Source organism: Diutina rugosa (genome assembly GCF_008704595.1).
Source record: "Diutina rugosa strain CBS 613 chromosome Unknown scaffold2_size729309, whole genome shotgun sequence".
Taxonomy (NCBI): Eukaryota; Fungi; Ascomycota; class Pichiomycetes; order Serinales; family Debaryomycetaceae; genus Diutina; species Diutina rugosa.
This window is the reverse complement of record NW_022995199.1, coordinates 550,740-572,964: the sequence shown is the minus strand read 5'-3', so window position 1 is coordinate 572,964 and position 22,225 is coordinate 550,740. Positions and strand designations below refer to the sequence as shown.

The 22,225-nt window shown below is 48.3% G+C and overlaps 12 protein-coding genes across 12 annotated transcripts; 5 read left to right on the top strand and 7 right to left on the bottom strand. All coding sequences in view use genetic code 12, as the record gives it.

Annotated features, from left to right (window-relative positions):
* Positions 1-24: 24 nt before the first annotated feature.
* On the bottom strand, positions 25-1,533 carry PRC3 (carboxypeptidase C; the record flags this gene model as incomplete). The annotated part of the gene is made up of 1 exon (XM_034157943.1): positions 25-1,533. The coding sequence occupies one exon, from the start codon at positions 1,531-1,533 to the stop codon at positions 25-27; it is 1,509 nt and encodes a 502-aa protein (XP_034010410.1).
* Positions 1,534-1,709: 176 nt separating this feature from the next.
* DIURU_005007 (pirin family protein) lies at positions 1,710-2,708 on the bottom strand (the record flags this gene model as incomplete). Its single annotated transcript, XM_034157942.1, has 1 exon — positions 1,710-2,708. The coding sequence occupies one exon, from the start codon at positions 2,706-2,708 to the stop codon at positions 1,710-1,712; it is 999 nt and encodes a 332-aa protein (XP_034010409.1).
* A 156-nt stretch (positions 2,709-2,864) lies between these two features.
* DIURU_005006 (uncharacterized protein) lies at positions 2,865-3,737 on the bottom strand (the record flags this gene model as incomplete). Its single annotated transcript, XM_034157941.1, has 1 exon — positions 2,865-3,737. One exon carries the CDS (start codon positions 3,735-3,737, stop codon positions 2,865-2,867), a length of 873 nt encoding a protein of 290 aa, XP_034010408.1.
* Positions 3,738-3,883: 146 nt separating this feature from the next.
* RAD10 (Rad10p) lies at positions 3,884-4,870 on the top strand (the record flags this gene model as incomplete). The annotated part of the gene is made up of 1 exon (XM_034157940.1): positions 3,884-4,870. The coding sequence occupies one exon, from the start codon at positions 3,884-3,886 to the stop codon at positions 4,868-4,870; it is 987 nt and encodes a 328-aa protein (XP_034010407.1).
* A 543-nt stretch (positions 4,871-5,413) lies between these two features.
* Positions 5,414-7,672, top strand: DIURU_005004 (uncharacterized protein; the record flags this gene model as incomplete). Its single annotated transcript, XM_034157939.1, has 1 exon — positions 5,414-7,672. The coding sequence occupies one exon, from the start codon at positions 5,414-5,416 to the stop codon at positions 7,670-7,672; it is 2,259 nt and encodes a 752-aa protein (XP_034010406.1).
* A 76-nt stretch (positions 7,673-7,748) lies between these two features.
* Positions 7,749-8,225, bottom strand: GIM5 (Gim5p; the record flags this gene model as incomplete). Its single annotated transcript, XM_034157938.1, has 1 exon — positions 7,749-8,225. The coding sequence occupies one exon, from the start codon at positions 8,223-8,225 to the stop codon at positions 7,749-7,751; it is 477 nt and encodes a 158-aa protein (XP_034010405.1).
* Positions 8,226-8,818: 593 nt separating this feature from the next.
* On the bottom strand, positions 8,819-9,046 carry DIURU_005002 (uncharacterized protein; the record flags this gene model as incomplete). The annotated part of the gene is made up of 1 exon (XM_034157937.1): positions 8,819-9,046. One exon carries the CDS (start codon positions 9,044-9,046, stop codon positions 8,819-8,821), a length of 228 nt encoding a protein of 75 aa, XP_034010404.1.
* A 170-nt stretch (positions 9,047-9,216) lies between these two features.
* Positions 9,217-11,082, bottom strand: DIURU_005001 (uncharacterized protein; the record flags this gene model as incomplete). The annotated part of the gene is made up of 1 exon (XM_034157936.1): positions 9,217-11,082. The coding sequence occupies one exon, from the start codon at positions 11,080-11,082 to the stop codon at positions 9,217-9,219; it is 1,866 nt and encodes a 621-aa protein (XP_034010403.1).
* Positions 11,083-11,553: 471 nt separating this feature from the next.
* On the top strand, positions 11,554-12,576 carry POL32 (DNA polymerase delta subunit; the record flags this gene model as incomplete). The annotated part of the gene is made up of 1 exon (XM_034157935.1): positions 11,554-12,576. The coding sequence occupies one exon, from the start codon at positions 11,554-11,556 to the stop codon at positions 12,574-12,576; it is 1,023 nt and encodes a 340-aa protein (XP_034010402.1).
* Positions 12,577-12,955: 379 nt separating this feature from the next.
* DIURU_004999 (uncharacterized protein) lies at positions 12,956-13,945 on the top strand (the record flags this gene model as incomplete). The annotated part of the gene is made up of 1 exon (XM_034157931.1): positions 12,956-13,945. The coding sequence occupies one exon, from the start codon at positions 12,956-12,958 to the stop codon at positions 13,943-13,945; it is 990 nt and encodes a 329-aa protein (XP_034010401.1).
* A 1,494-nt stretch (positions 13,946-15,439) lies between these two features.
* DIURU_004998 (uncharacterized protein) lies at positions 15,440-17,824 on the top strand (the record flags this gene model as incomplete). Its single annotated transcript, XM_034157930.1, has 1 exon — positions 15,440-17,824. One exon carries the CDS (start codon positions 15,440-15,442, stop codon positions 17,822-17,824), a length of 2,385 nt encoding a protein of 794 aa, XP_034010400.1.
* Positions 17,825-17,959: 135 nt separating this feature from the next.
* DIURU_004997 (uncharacterized protein) lies at positions 17,960-22,162 on the bottom strand (the record flags this gene model as incomplete). Its single annotated transcript, XM_034157929.1, has 1 exon — positions 17,960-22,162. The coding sequence occupies one exon, from the start codon at positions 22,160-22,162 to the stop codon at positions 17,960-17,962; it is 4,203 nt and encodes a 1,400-aa protein (XP_034010399.1).
* Positions 22,163-22,225: the final 63 nt, after the last annotated feature.

Below are 22,225 nucleotides of genomic sequence, written 5' to 3'. Positions count from 1 at the left end.
TAACGTGGCAGTACCTGCTTATTTTTAAGTTCCATATCTGTAGTCACCCTTGATCCAGCGGTTGACCATGTCCAATGAGTTTTCTGGTTGGTTGAAGGGCACCATGTGACCGGCGTCGTACACCCTTAAGAAGGTAAAGTGTTTGTAGTTTTTTACCTCACCAGCAAGTTTCCCGTTTTCAGTGTACCAAGGACTCAATGGCGCAGCCTTGAATTCCTCATGGTCTTCATATTCCAAGGCCTCAACGTAGGCTAAGTTGCCCAACCAGTTGCAAATGAAGTCCTTGTCACCAGCGTAAATCAACACCGGCACATCTGATTCGATCAATTGAGCCACGTATTGTTGGAATGGCTTGGCTTCGTCACCAGTGTAAATGAAATTCTTGAAGACGATCTCGTCGCAACTTGAGTAGATATCCACGTTCGCCCCCACAGCTTCCATGACGGACTGAAGATTCAAGTAGTCATCGATATACTCCATTTCCTTGTAGCAGCCACCAGCAGGGTCGTCGCATTTAACTCTGATATCGTAAGGATTTAAGCCTGTGTCAACAAATGGCCCCAACATGTGTTTATCACAGTAGACTACCGAGGGAACACAGGTCAAAGACGTGGAGATATCATAGCACACCTTGGTGAGTGCAGCACACTTAGGGTAGTCACGGTGCATCTGTTTGCACGTAGCTTCATCCAAGACAGGCTCATGTCCACCCAAACCACAAGCCATCGGCTCATAGTAGGCATTTTGAACCAAGTAGTCGGTGATGCCGTTACCAATGAGTACCGACGTCAAATTGAACGAGCGGTCGGCTCTCTCGAGGATGTCAACAGCAAACTTGGGGATGTAGTGACCCGCATACGATTCGCCGGCAATGTGGAAATCATTACCTCTTAAATGAGCAAACTTCTGGAAGAACAATTCCAAAAAGACAAACACATCCTTGGATGCAGCTGCCGTCAGCTTGATGGGCTCGCCGCCAGTATAGGAATAGCCAACACCCACCGGTTGATCCAAAAAGATGACCGAGGCATTGTTGTTCCACGAGTAAGGGTTGTGAACAGGTTGTAAGGTTGAGTTGATGGAGGACGGGCCAAGTTCAAAGAACAACCCCGTCGCCGAAGAACACCCGGGGCCACCGTTGAGCCACAAGATCACCGGGTCGTTTGTGGGGTCGTTACGCAGCTCAAAGAACCAGTAGAAAAAGTGCTTGTCCTTCTCCAACACATCCAAGTACCCGGTGTAGTAATTGGCGGTATCCAAGCCAAGCTCGCGAGGAGCAGGCTTCACCCTCATCGAATAATCTTCAAAGTTTGAGTTGGAAACCTGTTCAAATTGAACGTTGCTAGAACGGAAAACGTTGTTGAATTTGGTCAATGGCTTCGAGAGCTTGTCAACGAGATTATCAATTTGCGGTTTGAGGGAGTTGAGCTCCTCCTTGGCCAATGCAAATTGGAAGCTGGTGTCGCCTTGGAGGAGTTGTTGAACCGAGGAAGCAGCTGCTCCCACGGCCAATGCTAAGGGGACGAGTCTCATGTCTGCGGTGAAAGTGGCGACAGGTCCTCGATATTAATAAATGGGGCCGCACAATGCACGTTATAAATCGGTTATCAGTGTCCTGCACATAGTAAGATATAGGGCGAGACTAATCTACAGCCAGAGTATATAATGTTTTCGTTAGGCGTAATCTTCATATATATACTAGTGTTTCATTATAACTCGTCGTTGACGTTCTTATTGGCTTGGTTGGCAAGGAACTCCTTACGGGTCTTCTCACGCTCTTGCAAGTTCCCACCCAATTGGTTGTCGACCATATCCTGGGTGACCCCATTGGAAATGAGGGTCTTCCACGACTTGCGGTTCTCGAACCCGTTTTGTGCATATTGGTAATTCTGGAAGACCTCCATGATCTTGTCTCTCGAGCAAGCCACAAACGGGCCGTGTTGGACTACCGTCTGATCCAACATCTCCCCACCAACGATGATGAACTCGACGGTGTCGTCGTCGGTTTGCTCGCCTTCAATGTAGTTACCGTCACGGTTGAAGAAGACGTTCTCGTATTGATGAACCTTGGTGCCGTTGAGATCAAGACCCTTACCCTTGATAACGTATAAGAAGTAGTTCCACTCAGGGATAACTTCCTGAGAAAACTTCGCTCCTTTCTTCAAGATGAAATGGTAGTAGTGGACGGGAGTATAGGCCAAGTTGTGCAACGATTCAACGCCATAGGACTTCCCCGATACCACTTTAACCAAGAGCTTGCCGTCGTCAGACTCGTAACGAGGAATCTCCCATTCTCTCAAATCACGATAACGAGGGGGGGACTCCTTCAATTTCGCGGGTAAGTCCACCCACATCTGAAGCAACTCAGCGGGCTCGCCATTGGGCCCATCAATGGGCATTTCAGAGTGCACGATTCCTTTACCCGCAGTCATAAATTGCAAATCACCAGGGTAGATGATCCCCTTTTTGCCAGTGAAATCTTCGTGAGCAATACCGCCATTGACACAATAGGTAATGGTTTCCATACCGTAGTGAGGGTGTTCGGGGAAGCCAGCAGCACCCTTAGCTTTGAAGTGATCGAACATGAGGAACGGGTTGAAGTTGCGTCTCTCCATGTTGCCAATCAGTCGACGCACACGAGCACCAGCACCTTCATCCTGCTCGATCCCCTCGATGACTTTTTCAATTGATCTAACCTTGTTGGCCATGACACACCACGAGAAGGTAACAATGAATAGAAGCTGTACTAGCCGCATACTCCGAGTAAAGGCTTGCGGTCCCTGAGTTATATACACAACCTTAGCAATTACGTAAAATTTAACAAGTGCTGAGAGTGCGATTAATAATAATTTATAGGGGTGCCGCTATGGCTTCTTGTGAGCCGTGGTATACATAGTTTCGAAATCGAGCGTGATGGGAGTGTCAAGTGTCCAGCCCATGGCACTCATGAGTTCCTTAGTGAAGGCTTCGGCAACGTCATACTTGTCACCGTGGTCTTTCATCCATGAGTGATATGCACTCCAGCTTTTCACATACTCCAAAAACCACTGTACGCTGACGTTTTTCTTTATGCGAAGAGGTGTCGATTGCAACCGCGTCGGGCGTTGGCGGTCGTCTAATAAATACTCCACTCGCTCGATATCGGTATACAATTCTGCTGGTACCGGTTTCTCCTTGAGGAGCGAGCCCAAATAGTCGTGTCCTGGTTGCTGGTAGTACGGACCCATGTACTGCTCGAAGTCAGCACCCGTGTTATGATCGAAAGACGACTCCCAGGTGTATTTATGATAGATGGCATTGGCACGAGGATCTTCAAATACCGGATCTTTATAAAGCCAGAATGCAAGGGTTCCACCAGGTTTGAGCATTCGATGACACTCCTTAAAGAATGCCTCGTGATTAAACCAATGGGCGCATTCCCCCGCAGTGATCAAATCAACTGAATCCGGGGCGATCTCAGCAGGAAACTGTTCCCCCGTGCCTTGTAAGAACTCAACATTATCGACCAGTTTCCGCTTACATTGGCGGATCATAGTCTCAGAAGGATCAGTGCCAATGGTCTTTGTAAAGTATGGCGCAATGGCATAAGTGACAATGCCGGTGCCACAGCCGAGATCCACCGCCAATTCCCGGTAGTTTACTTTGCTTAGAATCACATCGTAGAATCCTTTAGGGTAGGTAGGACGAGCATCATCGTATTGCTGAGTATCGAATTTGTTATCGCTGTATTGAGACATTCGTCGATATATGGGACACCCCGCGTATTGGTTTAGATTGCGACTGCATCGCTTTATATTTGACGCCCACCAAACGTGACTCATTCCGTCCAAAACCACACACATCGACCGCATATTTCCGTGGTCGTTTATCAGTTGAACCAAGCATGGGTGATGATAATTCCTTCGCTAGCATCTTGGCTGGGGTGAAGCGGATGCGGGATGAGTATGATGATCAGCCCTCACAACCAGACCCCAAGCTGTCTCCTGCTAACCAAGATGTACCGCCTGTTGATAAACCTTCAGCGCCTCAACCTACAAGCCTGACACCTTCAGAAGAACCAGCCAAACCTAAATTGATCACCCGCAAACTTCCACCTAAATCGGCGTCCTCACGCAGTGCCACCCCGGAACTGAACCCAGCGGGTTCGTCTAATCAGGCATTCCAAGGATCGACATTCAAGCGAACCATGGCACCGGCGCTTCTGGAGATTCTTGTTTCAAAGTCGCAAAAGGGCAATCCCTTGCTCACTGACCTGGAAATGAAGATCACGTCGTGGGCCTACGACGGCGAGATCTTATGCGACTACTATATCAGTAAAACATTCCAGATCCTATTCTTGTCACTCAAGTACCACAAGATCCGACCCGAGTACATCTGGACCCGTATCAAAAAGCTTCATCGTGGGGTGTCGGTGGAAGCCAATCCCACGGGACCTAAAGACCACACTTTGAGAATGCTTCTATGTGTGGTGGACATCGACTCACCTCAGGAGGTACTTCGGCAGATAAACGACCTTTGCGTCAAGCTGGACTTGACGCTTGTCATTGCGTGGCTGTACCGTGAGGCGGGGAACTATATTGCTATGGCCAAGCTGTTGGCGGCGGCTCCTCTAAAAGCCGAGCGGAATATCATACCGCCCAAGGCTGAGACCTATCTTGGTAGCATTACCGATCTGCTCACCTCCATCCCGCTGGTGAACAAAACCGACGTGAGGACGTTGCTTGCCAATTGCGGGTCGTTCGAGAAGATCGTGGAGGCAGCATGCGACCCCAATGCCCCCTTTGAGGAGTTGCAGGGTATAGGTCCCACCAAGGCTGCCCGGCTTAAGCAATGGTTTTCCGAGCCGTTTGTGTACAACAAACAAAATTAGGCAAGTACACATTCAATACTAGTGAAAGGCGTGACTATAGCTCACGCATAGTAAATCACCATAGACATGTATATCTGGGGTCACCACATACGATCATTAGTGACACGTGGTTGACAGCCCTGTGGGGTTGATCGCTGCCACCCACCCGCAACTAGTCGCTTCCCCTTTTGAACCCCACCCGTCGATAGCCATGGATAACGAGTGCTACCTAAATCGAGATTTTCCCCACCTATTGCCGAACTGTGTGCTGGCCAGGGGTCGTAACACTTCTCCGCCATCGTCGCCACTAACAAAAACGCTACTTAAACCTACCAAATCCATTATCATATACAATTGGCCAATTGAAGTGTACAATATATACTGTTCTTCAATCCCATCAATGCTTCATCTTCCCATCAAATCCACCGTGCTTCTTCCCCTCCCTCTACCGAACAACTCACCTGCGCGAATTTGTGGGGTATGCATTAAAGTCCGTGCCCGATTTTGTTGTGGAAACTATATAAATACCCGAACGAATGACCAATTGACCAACGACTCGTTTTCATGTCTGTCAAACGTACTTCGCCTTGCTTACCCTTATTCCCTGATAACCTGGTCGACGCGGCGTGGAATCGCGTCCCCTTCGCCCCGCAGGCGGTTGGCGATGCTGTCCCTGTAGCGCCTCCCACCGAAGGGTACTCGGCCACCTACCGAAACCGGGCCACTCCGAAATTCTGCGTGCTGTGCATCCACCCTGAGCTCGACACCTTCCCTAAATTGTTCAATAATGCCGTGAGATTGTACGGCGACAACCCCTGCCTCGGGTGGCGGCCTTACGACTACTCGTTATGCGAACACGCTCCCGAATTTGTCTCTTTGACTTACAAGCAAGTCCAACAGAAGAAACACGAAATCGGGGCGGGCATCATTCGGGTATTGCAGGCCAACCCGTACTTGCGCCAATCCGTTGCGCACGACAAAGTGAGACACCATTTGCGAGACTACACCAAGTATGGAGTGCTTAATACTGGTCGTGACAACCCCGATAACATCATCGAGAAGCTGAATTCGTTCATCGTGGCATTCTTCGCTGCCAACCGCCACGAGTGGGTGCTCCTGGATTTAGCCTGCTCTGCCTACTCCATCACCAGCACCGCTTTGTACGACACCTTGGGTCCCGACGTGTCCAAATACATCTTGAATCTTACTGAGCTGCCCATGGTGATCTTATCAAAGGATAAAGTTGAGTATGTTTTGAAAATTAAGGCAGAATATCCTCAAGAGCTCGCCGATTTGGTGCTGATAGTGGTGATGGACCCTATAAGAACGGTCGATCCTAAATTAATGGAGTGGGCCAAGGAACTCAAAGTGGAAGTTATGGATTTAGAGGCGGTTGCCGATGCAGGTAGAGCCTCGCCATTGGAAGAACTCTCTCCCAGCGTAAACACGTTGCACACCATTTCATTCACTTCGGGTACTACTGGCTCTAAACCCAAGGGGGCGATGTTGTCTCAAGCCAACATGTGTGCAGCAGTCACGTTGTTACTGGCTCTGGAGCCAAAGGCAAGCTATGGCAAAAACAAGGCATTCATCTTTTTGCCATTGACTCATATGTATGAGCGTCAAACCCTGGGCTACGCGTTATCCTCCGGGTATTATTTGGGCTTCCCTCAGCTCACTATCGATGGTCCTAAGCGGGATGCTTTTGCCGACTTGGTCGTCGATTTGCGCATCTTCAAGCCCACCTACTTCTCGCTGGTTCCTAGAATCTTGACAAAGTTTGAGGGGCTTGTAAAGAATACCATCAGTGAGCTTCCTCAACATGAAAAGCAACGGGTTGAAGAGATCATTCGTTACAAGATGGATGAGCAAGCCAAGTATGATGGGTGCACTGGTCGAAACCCAGAAATGGACAATTATCCCCCTTACAAACGTTTGCAAGAATTGGTGGGGTGGGACGAAATGGAATGGACCCAGACGGCGCTGGCACCGGTAGCAGGATCTACACTTTTGTTCTTGAAGGCAGCCTTAGACACTGGTGTGCGCCAAATGTACGGTTTGACTGAAACTAGCGGTGCGTACACGAACCTGATTCCATGGGAAGCCCATCCTGGCTCATGTGGTGCCTTAGGGGTTCCACTGGAACAGAAGTTACGCTCAGTTGAGGAGATGGGTTACTCAGCTAAAGAAAATAAAGGAGAGATGATTGTCGGTGGTTCTGCCGTTTTCAAAGGATACTACTACAATCAAGAGGAGACCAACAAGGTCATTAACGAGGACGGATGGATTCAATCGGGTGACATTGCCTTCTTGGACGATAAAGGCCGGGTTCACATCATTGACCGGGTCAAGAATTTCTTTAAGTTATCTCAGGGCGAGTACATCTCACCTGAGAAGATTGAAGGTCGTTACCTTTCGAACAATCCCATTTTGACCCAATTGTACATCCACGGTAACTCCGTCAAGCTGTACTTGGTAGGTGTTTGTGGGGTCAACTTCGAGAGAGGGCTCAAGTTTTTGAACGATCAATGCGGAGCCAATCGTCTTGACATGACTGAACATGAGCTTGTCGATGAGTTGAATAAGGTGGACAACAAGCGGCGGTTCTTGAAACTGCTCAACGCCAACGTCGAAGGGTTGGTGAATGGGTACGAGCGGTTACACAACATTTACATCGAGTTGAACCCGTTGACGGTTGAGCGGAACGTAGTGACCCCTACTATGAAGATCAAGCGGGCAGTGGCGTCAAAATACTTTGGTAAAGTATTCGACAAGTTGTATGAGATAGAAGACTCTCTTATTATGCCAAAATCCAAGATGTGATTTCATATTGATATGTACGACTTTTATGTACAGATAATTATACAAATGCTCAAATGTTATTGTGGACTTTTGAGGTTTAAGTTTTGACACTTGTCTTCGGGTTCTCTTGCCCTTGCTGCTTCTTCTCGAACTCCTCCACACGATTCCGTAACATCAAGTTGACGCTGTTGAGCATCTCATTCTTCTGTACAAGAATATCACGTAACTTCTGTGCATCTTGATTCAACTTGTCGACCTTCTTTTCGTAGACCTTCTTAGCATCGTCAGCCAGCTTTTCGACGAAGTAACCAGTACCGATGTCGACAAGGAAACGATCTTTGTCTTTGATTGTCCCCGGTAAATATAACGACAGAGTCATCGGGATAAGGACTTCCAGCCCCTTCAGTTCGCTCATCTTAGTCACCAGGTCCACACAGTCTCGGAGCTTGCCCTGAGCCGCCTGTAATGCCTGAAGGGACGAAGCAAAGTGATTCACCTCCTCATTAATCTGCTTTCTTACCTCCAAAAGCTGCTGTGGCGGCAATTGGGACAAATCAATCGACTGCTGAGACATGAGTGCTTCCAGATCGCTCAACTTCGCAATAACGCGAGTATGGGGAACGATGGCGGCACAATCATCAAGGGTCAAAGAACCGCCAGTAAGACGACAGAGGGACCCAAAGAAAGAGATGAGGATTACCAGAGATTGGTTACTTGCTCAATACTGCTTTTACCTTTGATAAACGAGCCAGTGTTGGCTGACCGCGATGGCCGGTTATATCTCAAGCACAAGCTTCTAGAGGCGATTTTGGAAAAGAAAACTAAAGTCAAGTTTAAACATACTCGACCAGTAACTATAACGTGGAGCGATACTGGCGATAAGCCTCGCATCAAGTGCCCGGTAACTGGAGATACACTGTGTAATACTTTTGGCAGTCTCTCGTGTGGTTGCGTCATAAGTACCAAGGCAATAGAAGCTCTCAAGCCCATCACCGCCTGTCCTGTCTGTAATGAGGCCGTCAGTGGCGATATCTTATTGCTTGGACAGAAACATAAACGACAAACCCAGGGGAAGGCTTACAAAGTGACTAAATCAAAGAAGATTTGATATTTATTGTGTCATGATAAAAATTCTATATACATAAGTTGATGGGGAGTCGTAAGGCTTCAAGTAGATTCGGTAGCGTTGGCGGCTTCCTCTTGCTTTCTAGCATCCTCATATTGAGCAGGTTCAAACTTAAGCTTCTTCTTGTTCCAGGGAGCGTAGTCGGAGTTGGCGAAGATGTTGAAAGAGATCCCGCCGATACCGACAAGGCAAAAACCAACGATACCAACAACCGCCAATCTGTGAACGACGTCGGTGGCTCTAACGTGGAAGGGGAGCTTGTTTTGCATGGTAGATGGTGTATCAAACGCCGGGATGATTTTCGTTCCCGCAGGTTAGATATGTGCAGGAGGGGAGGAGTGCACCATAATTATGGACTTTGAGTTGTACAAAATAGAATAATGGTCTCTGATACCACGGTGGCTACAATAAATGTTCATGATCATTATTATAGTACAAGTTAAACTAAATATTTGAGCCAGCGAATATCGATGAGCCCCAGCTCGACAAGCGAGGGATTTGCGTACAAAACGTCCGGAAGCCAGTGCAGGTTGTAGAATCTAAACGTGCTATCTTCAACCAAATTATCGTTAGCTTCGAAAACCTCATTTAAAATTTGCGTCAAGATGTCAGATGCATACAAGTTTATCTGCGTCATGAATTCCAGGTTCTTTGAGATACGCAGCCCTTCATCTAAAATCAGGTCAATCATGCCGTTGATGGCGTGGTCAAACTTTCCTTGATCCATGTGGCCAATGGGCAACTTATGGTTACCAGCAGAGTTCGTCAGAGACACTGTCAGGGGCTTGAGCGCCTCATAGTTACCAATATCGATGTTAACAGCAAATTGACGGGGTTGGATGCCTTTGATGATAAACTTCTTCTTGGGAGCTTCATCAGGTCCCAGCTCCAAGTTGACTACCATCGCCTCAGAGTTAGGAAAAGCATGAGTGACGTTTTTGATAAAGTCAACGGCAGGTAAAAGCGGACGAAATTCTGGGTTCTGGTGCTCAGTGTCCCAAATTTCTTGAAATTGTTTCTCGTAGGCTTTCCAAAGAGAAATTTGCGTCACTTCGCCAGGAACAATGTCACTGTTGCCATTGGTCTCGACTCCGCTTTGCGAACTAGTAAGCAACGGTTCATAGCAACAACGCAACCACGTTGTGGCTCTTAAAGGTTCGGGGAACCTCACAATAAGGTTGTATAATTCTTTGGAAAGTTCTGGAAGGGTCAGCGGCACGCCCGAGAATTGTGAACGCTTTGTGAGTGTTTGAGGGAGTGGTTTAGTCAGCACCTCGTTGAGGGGTAAATTGCTCACAACCAACAATGGCAATTGCTTGACTAAAGTGTTGAAGCTCAGCTTCGAACCCTTAAGCTCTAACAAATAGTTGAGACGTAACAACTGCAGATCGGCAACATTGGAACACTTAGGATGAATCGCTTCCAGCGAAAGGTACATTTTGAGAAACTCGAGCACAGTAAACGAAAGCTCGTTGTCGTCCACCAACAAATAATTGACAAAGTTTTCCAACTGAGTATCCTTGATAACATCAATGCAGTTTACAGCGCGCAGCCGACCATCGTCGTCAGCAGGATTCAACACGGAACTTCTCTCTTCCTTAGCTTTGTTGATAAGTAAGTGCAGCAAACACTTGAGAATGCCAATGAATAACAGCTTGTCGGTGACTACTTGCAGGTCGGCAAGAAGGATATTGAACAAAGGGTCGCTTTTCGAGTTATTCACCCAGTAGCAAGTCAACGGCTCTAAAAGGTCAACAAGGTAACGCAAACCTTCGTAGAACTGATTATCGTATTTCTTAAGGGCTGCACTTTGTTGTCCTTGGAAGAACCAATTTGAGAGGAAGCGCAATACTTCGACCAACAGTTTCCGCAACCCCTTCACCTGAGATAACCATTGCTGATTTGAAAGATCCTGAGCACAGTTACGTAAGGACAAAAGACAATCCAACAGCAAAGACACCATCTCCAGTGTGACCTTGTCTTCCTTCTGCTCAACAATAAGCTGGTAGGGGCGAGTGAAGTACTTGATCATTTCACCCCCCAAAAACGTGTGCAGAGGCAATACCAAGTTGGTGTGTGCCAGAATTCGAGTAAGAGTGGTGAGAGCCCACAGCACCTCACTGTCAATACCCGATCGTAAGGCCATGGTCACTCTTTGGAGCTCGGTGGGACCGAGGTGGCCGTGGCCAATGGGAGCGTTATATCCATAACCACTGAGCGAGTTCCCATTGTACATCACAAAATCAACTTGACCATTTTGCGAGAACGTTTTGGCACTCACGCTAATGGCGTTGAGACCCAGCATGGTAAACTAGCTTCGCTCTGAGTTCGCGTTGATGAAGTGAAAAAACAATTGTGCGGTTCGAAGTTTCGAAGGCCAGAGATGAGAGAAAACAAATGAGGTGACAACGAGACAGAAAAATGACTACGAAGTTCAAACATGTATTATATTATTAGGGAGACAAGCATAGGCACCGCTAGCTTTTGGAAACGCTATTTCTCGACGACCGCAACCATATACCCCTTAGCCAAATATTATAGTTGGGGGGTATTGGTCAATCGAGAAGTTGATAGATATTATTCAAATACACTTCACTAGATACCTAAGTCTTTTTTTATCACATCTTTGCTTTCGCCTTTTGAGGCATCATCTCACTCACGTCTCCTTACCTTTGTTCAGACGTGTCGCGTTATAGATCTCACACACATGTCTCGAGATGAAGCGACCTACCTTGCCGGGGAGCTCCTCGGAAAAGGGAGTCTTGTCACCTATCAGATGGTGATGGACCACCTTCAGACAACCCCTGATGAGGCACGCAAAATCCTCGAGTCAATGCACCAAAAGCATCCGGACAAGTTCCACCCCAAATATGTCATTTACGGAAGCCGTCAAGGGAAGAGCTTCTTCAAGTTTATTGATCACAGCAAACTCGATGCCGGGAAGGCGATCTTTGATAAGGTGGCCGAGGTCCAATTGTACAGTCTCCACCTGGACGGAGAGTTCAGTGCTAACGAGGTGGCCTACATTGAATACCAAGCATTAAAGTCAAGCAAACGAAACTTGGAGCTGTTACCTATCAAGGGACCTTCCGTATGCCAAGAGGTCGCCCAGATTGCGAGAAAAGTACCCCCCAAAACAGAACCTACAGCTTCACGAAGTCCGTCAGTAACTTCTACCACAAAAAAGGAAACTAAGACAGAAGCTGCTAAGCCGAAATCGACGTTGACTTACACTTCACGCAAGCGACAGGCAGAGAAGCCAGCTGCAGAAATCTCGCCGTCGTCTCGACCAAAATTAGTCTACAAGTCTCGTAAAGAGGAGGCTAAAACGCCTAAGGAGCGAGTTATTGTATCGACTGACAACTCTAAAGATGAGGCTGCTCGAGAAAAGGATTCTGCCAAACTGCAGCAACAATTAGCCGATCTTCAGGCCATTTTTGATGATGACGATGACTTTTTGAATGAAGCGGCTGAAGCGGAGCACAGTGACGGAGAAGTTGAGTCCACGAAGATTAGCGAGGAGGTTGCGAATGACAAAATGCAAATAGATGAACCTAACGCCCAAGAGCGTACCCCTGAAGAAGCTACACCACAGGAACAGACGCCTCAACCCCATGAGGAGGATGACGGGGTCGAGCATACCATTGATGAAGACGGATATTTGGTTCGAACGCAAAAACCTAAGAAGCCGGCTCCGCGTGTTACTAAACCTACACGGGTGGCGTCGAAAATGGCGACGCCCACAAAGGGTAAAGGGAAAAAGAAGCAAATGGATGTTGCGAGTTTTTTCGGTAAATAGTCGTTGTTATTGGATGTTGTGCTTGGCGTATGCCCGTAAACAGTTAACGCACTATTTTTGGACTTTCGCGTAAACGGCGTTTTTGTGCGTCCTACCCCAACTTTCGGTCCAAGAGCTACTATACAACTACTCAAAAGGAAGATACGATTACAATATATTTACGACACTAGGGAGTTTTGTATCAGTTTCACGCGGCTACCCTATTGTAAGGTTACTCGCGTTGGTCGAATCTCAGGCACGGCTATTACCGGATTGAGTAATGGGTGCGACGTTGATAACCAAATTGGGTTAAGATTCGAGGCTCGAGACTAAACGAGCAGCATTACGAGATATATATAAGTAAACTCACACACCCATAAGCCCCAATTCATACATAGCAATGAAGTACTCTCACTCTGCTCTCGCGGCGTTGGCGGTGGCCACCCAAGCGTCGGCCTACGTGCCCGTGGTCGACACTGATGCCCACTTGGTGTTGAAGAGAGAAACCCAAGATCTTCACAAGGATCTCGCCGAGCTCGAGTCGATGAGAGCCAGACGTGATGTCATGTTGGCCGACATCCAAGCCAGAGAATACCAAATTGTTACCGATGTGTTGGCTGCCATCAAGAACACCAACTTGGCCCCGGAAATTATCCACTACTTCGCTACCTCGCCCACCTTCGCCCCCATCACTATCTCGGCGATTGTTTACTTGCTTAAGCTGGGGTTGATCAACTACAAGGCGTTGTTAGAAGCCCTTGACCAATCTCACTTGGTGACTAAGGTCGTCAATGACTTGATCCTGGACTGTTCGCTTTACGTTGACTTGTTCAACATCGCCAAGGGTTACATCAATGACTTGTTGCCCGTTGTCAAGGAGAAGATCCAAGAAGGCATCAGCAACCTCTTCGTCCGTGAACAAGCCGACGAGTTGCCCTTGCCGTCTCTCGAAGTTAGAGATGTGTCGCCTATCGTTGTCAACTTGATGGACTCGTTGGGTCAATCGGGGTTGGCGACTCAAGTGGTGAGAGACATTTTGACCGACACCCTGTACTACCCCTTCGCCGTGTCGTTGGTCTCGGCCGTGCTCGCTGCCGGTGGTATCAACGTCGACGAAATTGTCTCGGCTGTCAAGGAGCTGGGCTTCGTTTCTAACCTCATGGACGAACTTTTGACTGTCAACACTTTTAAGACAGTTGTTACCAATGCCTTCGCCGCCTTCGCTGGCGACTGTGCTAACGCTGGCAACATCAGCTTCGGCGGTGGCTCGAGTAGCTCCGGTAGCTCGAACAGCGGAAGCTCGGGTACCTCGACTGGTTCCACTGGTGGTGGCACTGTGATCAAGAACCCTTGCAAGAAGAGAAAGAGATCTTTCAACTACAACTACTAGACGCGACGCCGACTTAAGAAAAAAAACACGGGAGTCTCCGGCAGATCACCTGTAATACCATCGACCGTCACTTTGTAATAATAAACTTTTGTAACATTGATCGGTGTAATTATCATTAACTGTGGGGTTTTGATGTCTTGTGCTCGTGTACGTCTTACTTGCAGCATTTTCTTTCTTTTTCGGCGATCCAACGTACATCCTCTGCATCACCTGACAACACACGAGTCTCATCTGAAGACCAGCGATAGGTAGTTATCTTGATTGAATTATTTCATGGCGAGTTCCAGGAAGGATTGGCTTCCCCGACAATCAGGATCACTCCTGAGATGGCCATCACCAATTCTGGTAAAGTGATCGAGATTGTATACAGTATCGACAGTTACAGAAAGACCTAGACTTTCAACCTGAAATAGTGGCTGATGGACAACTACAACTCGAGACAAACTTGGCGGCATACAGAGAAGTTAAGACGTAGAGCTATCGAAATGGCGTCGCATATTTTTATTTGAGTGAATGCTCACCACCTCACATTATGAGCTTTCCCCAGATCGTAAATCGTCGACGATGCCTTAATTGCTTGCGTATTTAAGAAAAGGGGGGATGGCCTCTGGTTGAGAACGCTAAATCGAGGCCCAGGCGCGCTTATTTGCGTTTGTGTTCTGGATCACCTTCGGCCACATGCCGCTTAGCTGTCGTTTAAAATGTGTTGATCCCTATTGATCCACCCAGAAAATAGTGTTGGCGTTGTTCAAATGTGGCTGAGCTGGTGACGTTTCCGCCAACCGTCGGCAAAAATGCCCACCATAGTGTCTGTAAGCCCCCCGTTGTTTACTGGATCCCTCACTCCTCATGTGTCGCCTTGCATTCATTTGCCGTTAGGCATCTGCCCCGGCAAATCAGAAGACGGCAAAAAAAAATTGGTCTTCGCGTCAACGGTACCGACATGCCCAAACATTAGATACCGGGGACATTTAGACCCGTAGGATATAGCGTCGCCAATCATTTAACCTTGCTCACAATCTCAGGGCGTCGTGAGTGCCCCGAACGTGATTTTTTGTGAGTGCTCGTTAAAGTGGATTGGGGCTGATCTTGTGTACCATTCGGCCCCTTTCGGGCAAGGAGGCGGGCGCTCGCACACAACATGTCTGTCCAGGTGCAGACCTACATATCGGGATGGGAGGGGGTTCGGAAGCCGTGTGAAGCGGCATAACAACACAGCGCTGTCATTCGAGCAGAAATTTTCCACATATCGACCCCACAACAGTCATTGTTTGTGCCACCCCCACCCACCACCGTCACCCTGACAACCCGGTAACCACTCACCCCCATCTCCGTGACCTTGTCGCCCGCTGCAACTACACCCACACCGTTGAGGTCAAAAAACGCTTTCTCTCCTTAAATTGTGGTGACCGTGCTATCCTTGGCCTTTGACGCGCTACTGTTGATTCTCCCATACACCACATTCCGCCGGTAGCTGGATCATAGCCGAGTGTGATGACCGGCCCGCCTCTGCCAGCCAAAGGCCTCCCCCGACATTACGCCAACGCCAATGTATCCCACTCGCTGGTTGCCAGCGGCGACCTGCGCACCAGCATCGGTCTGGATCAGCGCCGCCACACCGTCCTCGGGCTGATCCGAGGCCGCTTGAACCGGTCCAAGGCCCTGGTGGTGCTGGACCCTCAGCCGATCGCCGCCCCCGAGCCCTTGCGGGTGGGTGTCGATGACTTTGCCGACACCTCGCTGGACGAGCTGCACCACCTGACCCTCTCCGATGACAACACCCTGTACCTGCTGCTATTGCTCGAATACCAGGACCTGCTGGTCGCCGACGCCCGCCGCCAGTCACAATTCGTCTTCAGCGAGCTGTTCGACGAACTGGCGTCGACCACCGCCACTGCGTCCGTCGCCACCGCTCCCACTGCTGCCATATCAAAAGTGGCAGTTCCTGCTCGAGCGCGACTGGGAAGTGCAGCGCTGGGTCACTCCCGCCGGCGACAGCCCCCAGGAACCTCCGCCCCGCCGCGCCCGGTGCCAGCGGTGATCGATACCACCCTCGCCAACGCCTTGGCAGTCTCGGGGGCACCAAAACTCGTCCAGAGTCCCGACCGCCTGCTGGGACTGTCGCTGCTGAAACTGCTTCAATTTCGCCTAAATCAGGACAAGCTTGTGCCCGTCGAATCTAGTCGCAGCGGCGGCACTGATTCCGGGACGCCGCCGATGCCCCCGCCTACCAACACCGAAGCAGGCGGGTCCCGCTTAGTGACACCGCCTAGTGAACCTCCCAGCGGCCGCACCCTGGCCCTCTATCAACATGGCAACCGTGATTCCCACCAGCTGCTGACAGATGACCTGGACACTCGGTTGCCCGATCCCGATGTGCTGAGTACGAACACCCCTTCTCTATCGACACCACGCTACCCGCAACGCCCCGACTGGCTGGGTGAACTGGCTGTGGGGCCACGGCCGCTGCTGGGTGAGCTGGTCGGGGTGGTTCGCTCAGAGTCGCAGAAGTCGTCGGCTTCCCCGATGGCTCCCATGGTGACGGTGGCCACCCTGGGGTCGGTGCCGAAGCTGCCGCTGATGCTCCGATTTTCCCATGGTAGTGACTCGATGGCGGAAGTGCTGCGTGACACAATCCGGCTGCTGATGTCGCTGGGTGAGTTACTTACGCGGCTCGAAAACTACTACGAGGGCGACGCTGAACCCGTCCCAGAGGAAGTCTTGCTACCTCGAAGACGCGTGGCGCCCCCGCTTACGACAATCAAGTTCGCCCACGATGAGTTGCGGGGAACGGAAACCGATCTCACTGCGGGAGTCGACGCGGAGTCCGAGCTTCCCATCACTATTTATAAGGTCCAGGGCAAGGACTACGATGAGCTGACGCAGAGGTGGCTGGTGTACGAGCACAATCGAACCAGAGCATCGGCTACCTCCGGTAACGTCATAAACGCCCCGCCGCGCCAACTGCTGAGTGAATCACTCAGTGTAGGTGACACTCCCGACGCGACTGTGTCTCAACTGGGAGCACTGTCGCTGCCCCATGTTGCCAAGGTACTGCCCCCTGGCCATCCATACACGCTGGCTAGTTATCCTGTGAGCACAGGAACCGTCGGTGGCACTCGTCTGGAGCTGCACCGGCTGTCGTTGGCATCTAGCCGTGCGGTACAGGCGCCGGCACTGGCAGCAGCGCTTGCGGCGGCGGTGGCGGCTACCCCGCTGACCGGCCAAAGCCATCTGACCCATACCACCCAAACGCCGCTGTCACAATACACAGCACTGACTCCCAGCCAGTTGCGGAATGTGATATTGCCTCCGACTCCAGCACCATTGAAAAGCCTGGTGTCTCCGGCGCTGGCGCTGGCGCTGGTGCTGCGCCAACTGCCACTGGCAAAACAAGAACGTGTCGATCCCATTACAGAGCTGCGCACGCCGTCACCTCATGTCCAACATCCACAACAGCTGGTCGTACTGGACCACTCACCTCAAGAACAATCACCAGCCCATATGTTTGGCGGTTCGCCTAACGTCGAGCCATTTGCCATAGACCTTTCCACCATTGAGAAGGGGTGGCTGCCGCATCTGGTGTACCGAGATACTCCCAAAACTTACCTGTGGGGTCACTGGCTCGTAATGATGGTACTTGGGTTGATCATCATCCCTATCCACTTTATGATTTTTCTCGGTGTCTTAGATCGCGACCCTCTGGCTCATCATCAATACCTGGCTATGTTTTACAGCGCCCCAATGGGGAAGAAGCCTCGCACTGAAAAGTACACCAAGGCTCAGAAAATAGCGTCGGCGGTAATAGGGGTGTGTTGGCTAGCTATCGTTATTGCTATGATCATTGTCGGCTTGGTGGTAGGTCTCACCACGAGATGATCGCGTCTAATGATAATCTACATTTGCATCTTCAACTTTGGTACTTTTAATACTCAAGGTTAGGTCGTTTGACCGGTAAATCGAATCATACATAATACCCATCTACAAGTAATCCAGATATAATCGTAGCATTCATCAAATGTCCGTCAGTATGGTTGATGGAACGACAGCATCCTTATCTTGTTGAGTGGTAGATGACAATGGGGGTATAGAAACTGGGTTCTTTAACTCAATGGTCTGGGCAGTAGTGACCTCTGCGCTTTCATGAGACAGTGGCATACATGAATCCAGTTCAAGTAAAGGACCATTAGTAGCGACGCAATCCATTGATCCAGCGTTTGCGACCTCGAGCTCGTTGACCGTGTCCACCTGTGTAACATGCAATTCTGGAGCAACCTCAAGGCTCGACGCAGATAACACTTTATCTTTCACGTGAATGTCGTTAATGGGGTCCACATTACCGGTGTACTCAGTTGCAATAACCTTCTTTTTGAAAACATCTGAGCATAAAGGTTTCAACTCAGCAAAAGCTTTTAAGCAAACGTCCAAATTCTCTCGCCACAACAATCCAGCGCCGTAGATCTTACGAACCAAAAATCTCACATAGTCCAATTTTAACAGATTCGGTCTGTCGCTCTTCAAAAAGTCAGACAAATCTAAATCAAGTTGACGATGATATGTCTTGATCTTTTCCACTAATTCCTTCACAGCCTCCACTTCGGGTTGGGGGATCACCTCTAAATTTCCGATTTTCATGGCATGCTCCAAAAACTCCGCAGTTGTCATTTGATTTTTCAAATACTGATCAAATTCACCTGTCGCCAAAAGTTGACAAGGGCCGCATACAAATGAGTCATTCACAGCTTTCTTTGAGCTGCGACTGAGTTTTACACACAGAACATGGTACCACTCGCAACACTTCTCGCATTCAACCATTGTTCCAAACTCCAACTCGCGACATGTACAATAAATCGGTTGCTGAACAGTCACTTCTTCACTCGAAATCTCTTGATACAGAGAACTTTTGAAGTAATCATCCGATCTCGAGAAACTAAAATCAGCTTTATACAACAACTGATACAATTTTTGAACAAGCAGAGCGTTGTGTGCTCCTTTGGCATTAATGTCCTTCAAACTCTTGTCCATGGTTGTTATCACTTGCGTAGACCTGAGCGACGTTGCCAAGTATTGCACTATCGCTTCGGTTTGAGATGCGGGACCAGAAAAACTCGCGGCTCGGAATGGGAGATCCGTTTCTTTGATCGCCGACAAGAGTGGCTTAAGTTCACTCAATAATAAAGTTTTAGAGCCATCACAAAGAATCTGCGCTTTACTGATCAATTTTCGACAGTCGTGGACTCTCAGTAGTTGGTCATAAGAATCTCTTTGAAGGAACAACCGTTCCGATCGGAAGCGGTCGGCTAAACCATCAAGAGTTGACGGAGAAATATCATCAATGAATTGTACATCAAGCATTCTTCTGACTTCCTCGTCGTAAGCTTTCAGCTCAGCAATCATTTGCGATACACGATTAATCATTTGCTGGTCCTGACGTGGTAAAATCCGTAATCCATCATTGTAAAACTCCTCAAGATCAACTAACGTAAACACATCTTTCGAATCAGCATAAGGGTCACCTCCTTTTTCCAAAACACTGTATGTTTTGTGCCATTTCATGCGGTCTCTTATGCGAGTTATGAAATTTAATGCAGGGATTTCGATACCAAACAGTTCTCCAAGGTTGATGAGGTCATTAAATTCAACCTCTGTTGATCGCAGTTTAGCTAGAAGAGCTCTCAGAGCTTTATCAAAATTGAGCACTTCTCTTTGAAGATCCAAAATCTGCTCAGTTTCAGTCAGAGTGAAGTCTAACTCGTCCACTTTCTGCACCAAATGAGTCAATTCCGCTAGAGATGCTTTCGTCACTTCCAGTCCTTTTCTTACCCTCTGCGAGTGCTTAATGGCAAGAAGAGCTTGACATTCGTCGATAAACGAATCTGCCGCAGCCACGAATTGTCGTAAGTTGTTAACCATGCTTAAAAATTGAACAAAATCAGGGGATGTTGGGGTCGAGTCTGTAAGCGCTGCCTCGCGCGTGTAAAGTGCCAGTAGTATGGTTTCGCCATCCGAAAGCAAAGACTTATAAGATTTGAGATGAGGTACCGCATCATAATCGTCGAAAACTTTGCTATACTCAGCTACCCAATTATGGTAAGTGAAAGTATCGCCTTCAAGCACTTTTTGCAAGCCCCTTAACTTATCATCTGTAAAATGATATTGTACCTCCGCTTTGCAATGCCTGTAATGTGTAAGATACTGTGATAACAGAGTGCAAAACTTTCCGTTTTCGTGCGTGACAATAACTTTCAGCGGGAAACACCAACTGAGATTGTCATCTGCTAAGTCTTCGTCGGCCTGCTCATCAAGAGGTGCCTCTTTGATCAATCCCAAGGCTTCGTGGCGAAGCTTGAGCTCATTATCAATCAAATCCAGCAACTGATGCAAAGCCATAGTAATAACCTTCGAAGAAAACGGCCTCAATTCCAGTGTTGGATTAAGGATGTTGGCAAGCAATTTGAAAGTGGAAAATGTTGGCATAAGGTTCTGCGTCGTCATCCATCTTTCTCCTTCTGTGGCATAATTGATCCACAGAGGGGTTGCAATATTTACTTCCTCTGAAACGTTGAGTCCTAGTGAGATGGTACAAGCGTAGGTTTTGGGTGGTACGACTATGTACTCTCCGGGGTATTGTAAAACCAGTGTAAAAGTGATACCCTCTTCAATAAGCATGGTAGGAGTGATCACATGTTCCTGATTATGCAAATGCGGTTGTAGTTTTGCAGTATCAATGGCGTGTTGAATCAAACGTGGTTCAGTAGTAGTATCTACCATCAGATGAAGACATTGACATATAGTATCTGGTTGGAGCTGATTGAATTTCTCCTTGTATTTTTCACCATTCCATTGGTTATTATTGACATGCACACGATGATGACACTGACATTTGCCAATTAAATCTTCAAATTTCTCAAATTGCGATTCAGGAATGAAATACCAAAGTTTCGGTGCTCCCAGGATGTGGCGATCAACCAATTGGCAAAAATTCTCCTGGCAGCGCCAATTCTTAAGACTGAAAGTCATTCCAATTTGGCCACGTCGTCTAATCAAATTCGGGTTCGTAACGTCAGTTTCTGAAAGAGTTGCCAATAACAGATTCGGTGAAAAAGGAAGATTTTCAGTGGCCCAGGGCGATAATAGCTCACGCATTGGCGGGGAATTGTCAATGTTAGACTTTTTTGATAGCAAATCATCGACGACGTTGTAGAAGGGAGTTTCGTAGACCCGAGTGCTCAAATCGATACCCAGCTCTACTTCTAATGCCTTGTCTTTGTTATCTTTGCCCTCAAGAAGTTTCCAAAAAAGTGTCTCAAAGTCTTTAGCACTGATTGATGTGTGCGTAAAGGCCTCATGGTGCTTTTGCTGAAGGTAACAGGCAAACGACCGATCACGTTCCACAAATTGGGATAATGAGTAAACACTTGTAGTTGGTGTTAAGGGTACGCCATCACATTGCACGTCCTTGTTCTCAAACATCGTTCTGATAATCAGATGAATCTGCGATTGAGGCAGTATCAGCGCCAGCTGTTGTATAGTGATTGGAAGCTTAAGGTCAAGGTGGTGTTGAGCATTCAAAAGGAATCCCTTCGCCAGTCGCGTTATGAGTGATTGGCAAAATGGTTGTGCCGATCCAAGAACCAATGGAGCTGATTTCTCTAATTTCGGTCGCTTTGGGGACGGCTCGGATGTCAGCATCAGTTCGTGTGACTCATACCGCTGGAGGATCGTCCCATAAGCATTGTAAAGTGCATTAATCGTATTCTCGTCGACAAATCGGTAACCTAATTGCTTTGCCACAATATGCCATGTATGAGATGCTGTGACAACCATAAAGCCACCACAAGTTTGGACCAGCTTGAATAGTCGGTATAAATCAAGCTGGCGGTTTTCAAATTTCGGGATCGTCGAAATAGTCGCTTGGTAGTCGCCACCCATGGATGCTATAAAATCAGCTAGCAGGCGATAAAAGTCAAGCCTTAGGGCAAGGTCATCATCTGGAGGGTTGATCACTTGTTTGGAGGTGTGAAACCACACTGAATCGATATTGAGTTGCGATGATGTACTCGATGGAAGTCGGAGTTTCAAGGCGCCATGCTCTTTTGCCGATTGGAAGTGGGTCTCGATAAAGTTGACAGGGTCACATAAATCACTTTCGCCTACTGTAAAGGTCGGTATTGATGAACGTATATCTCCTGTCACTAATAGATTAGGCTCAAGCATGCGCGGCGAGGTAGGAATGATAATCATCGGTTTGGTGAGAAGTCCCTCAAATTTGGAAGACGG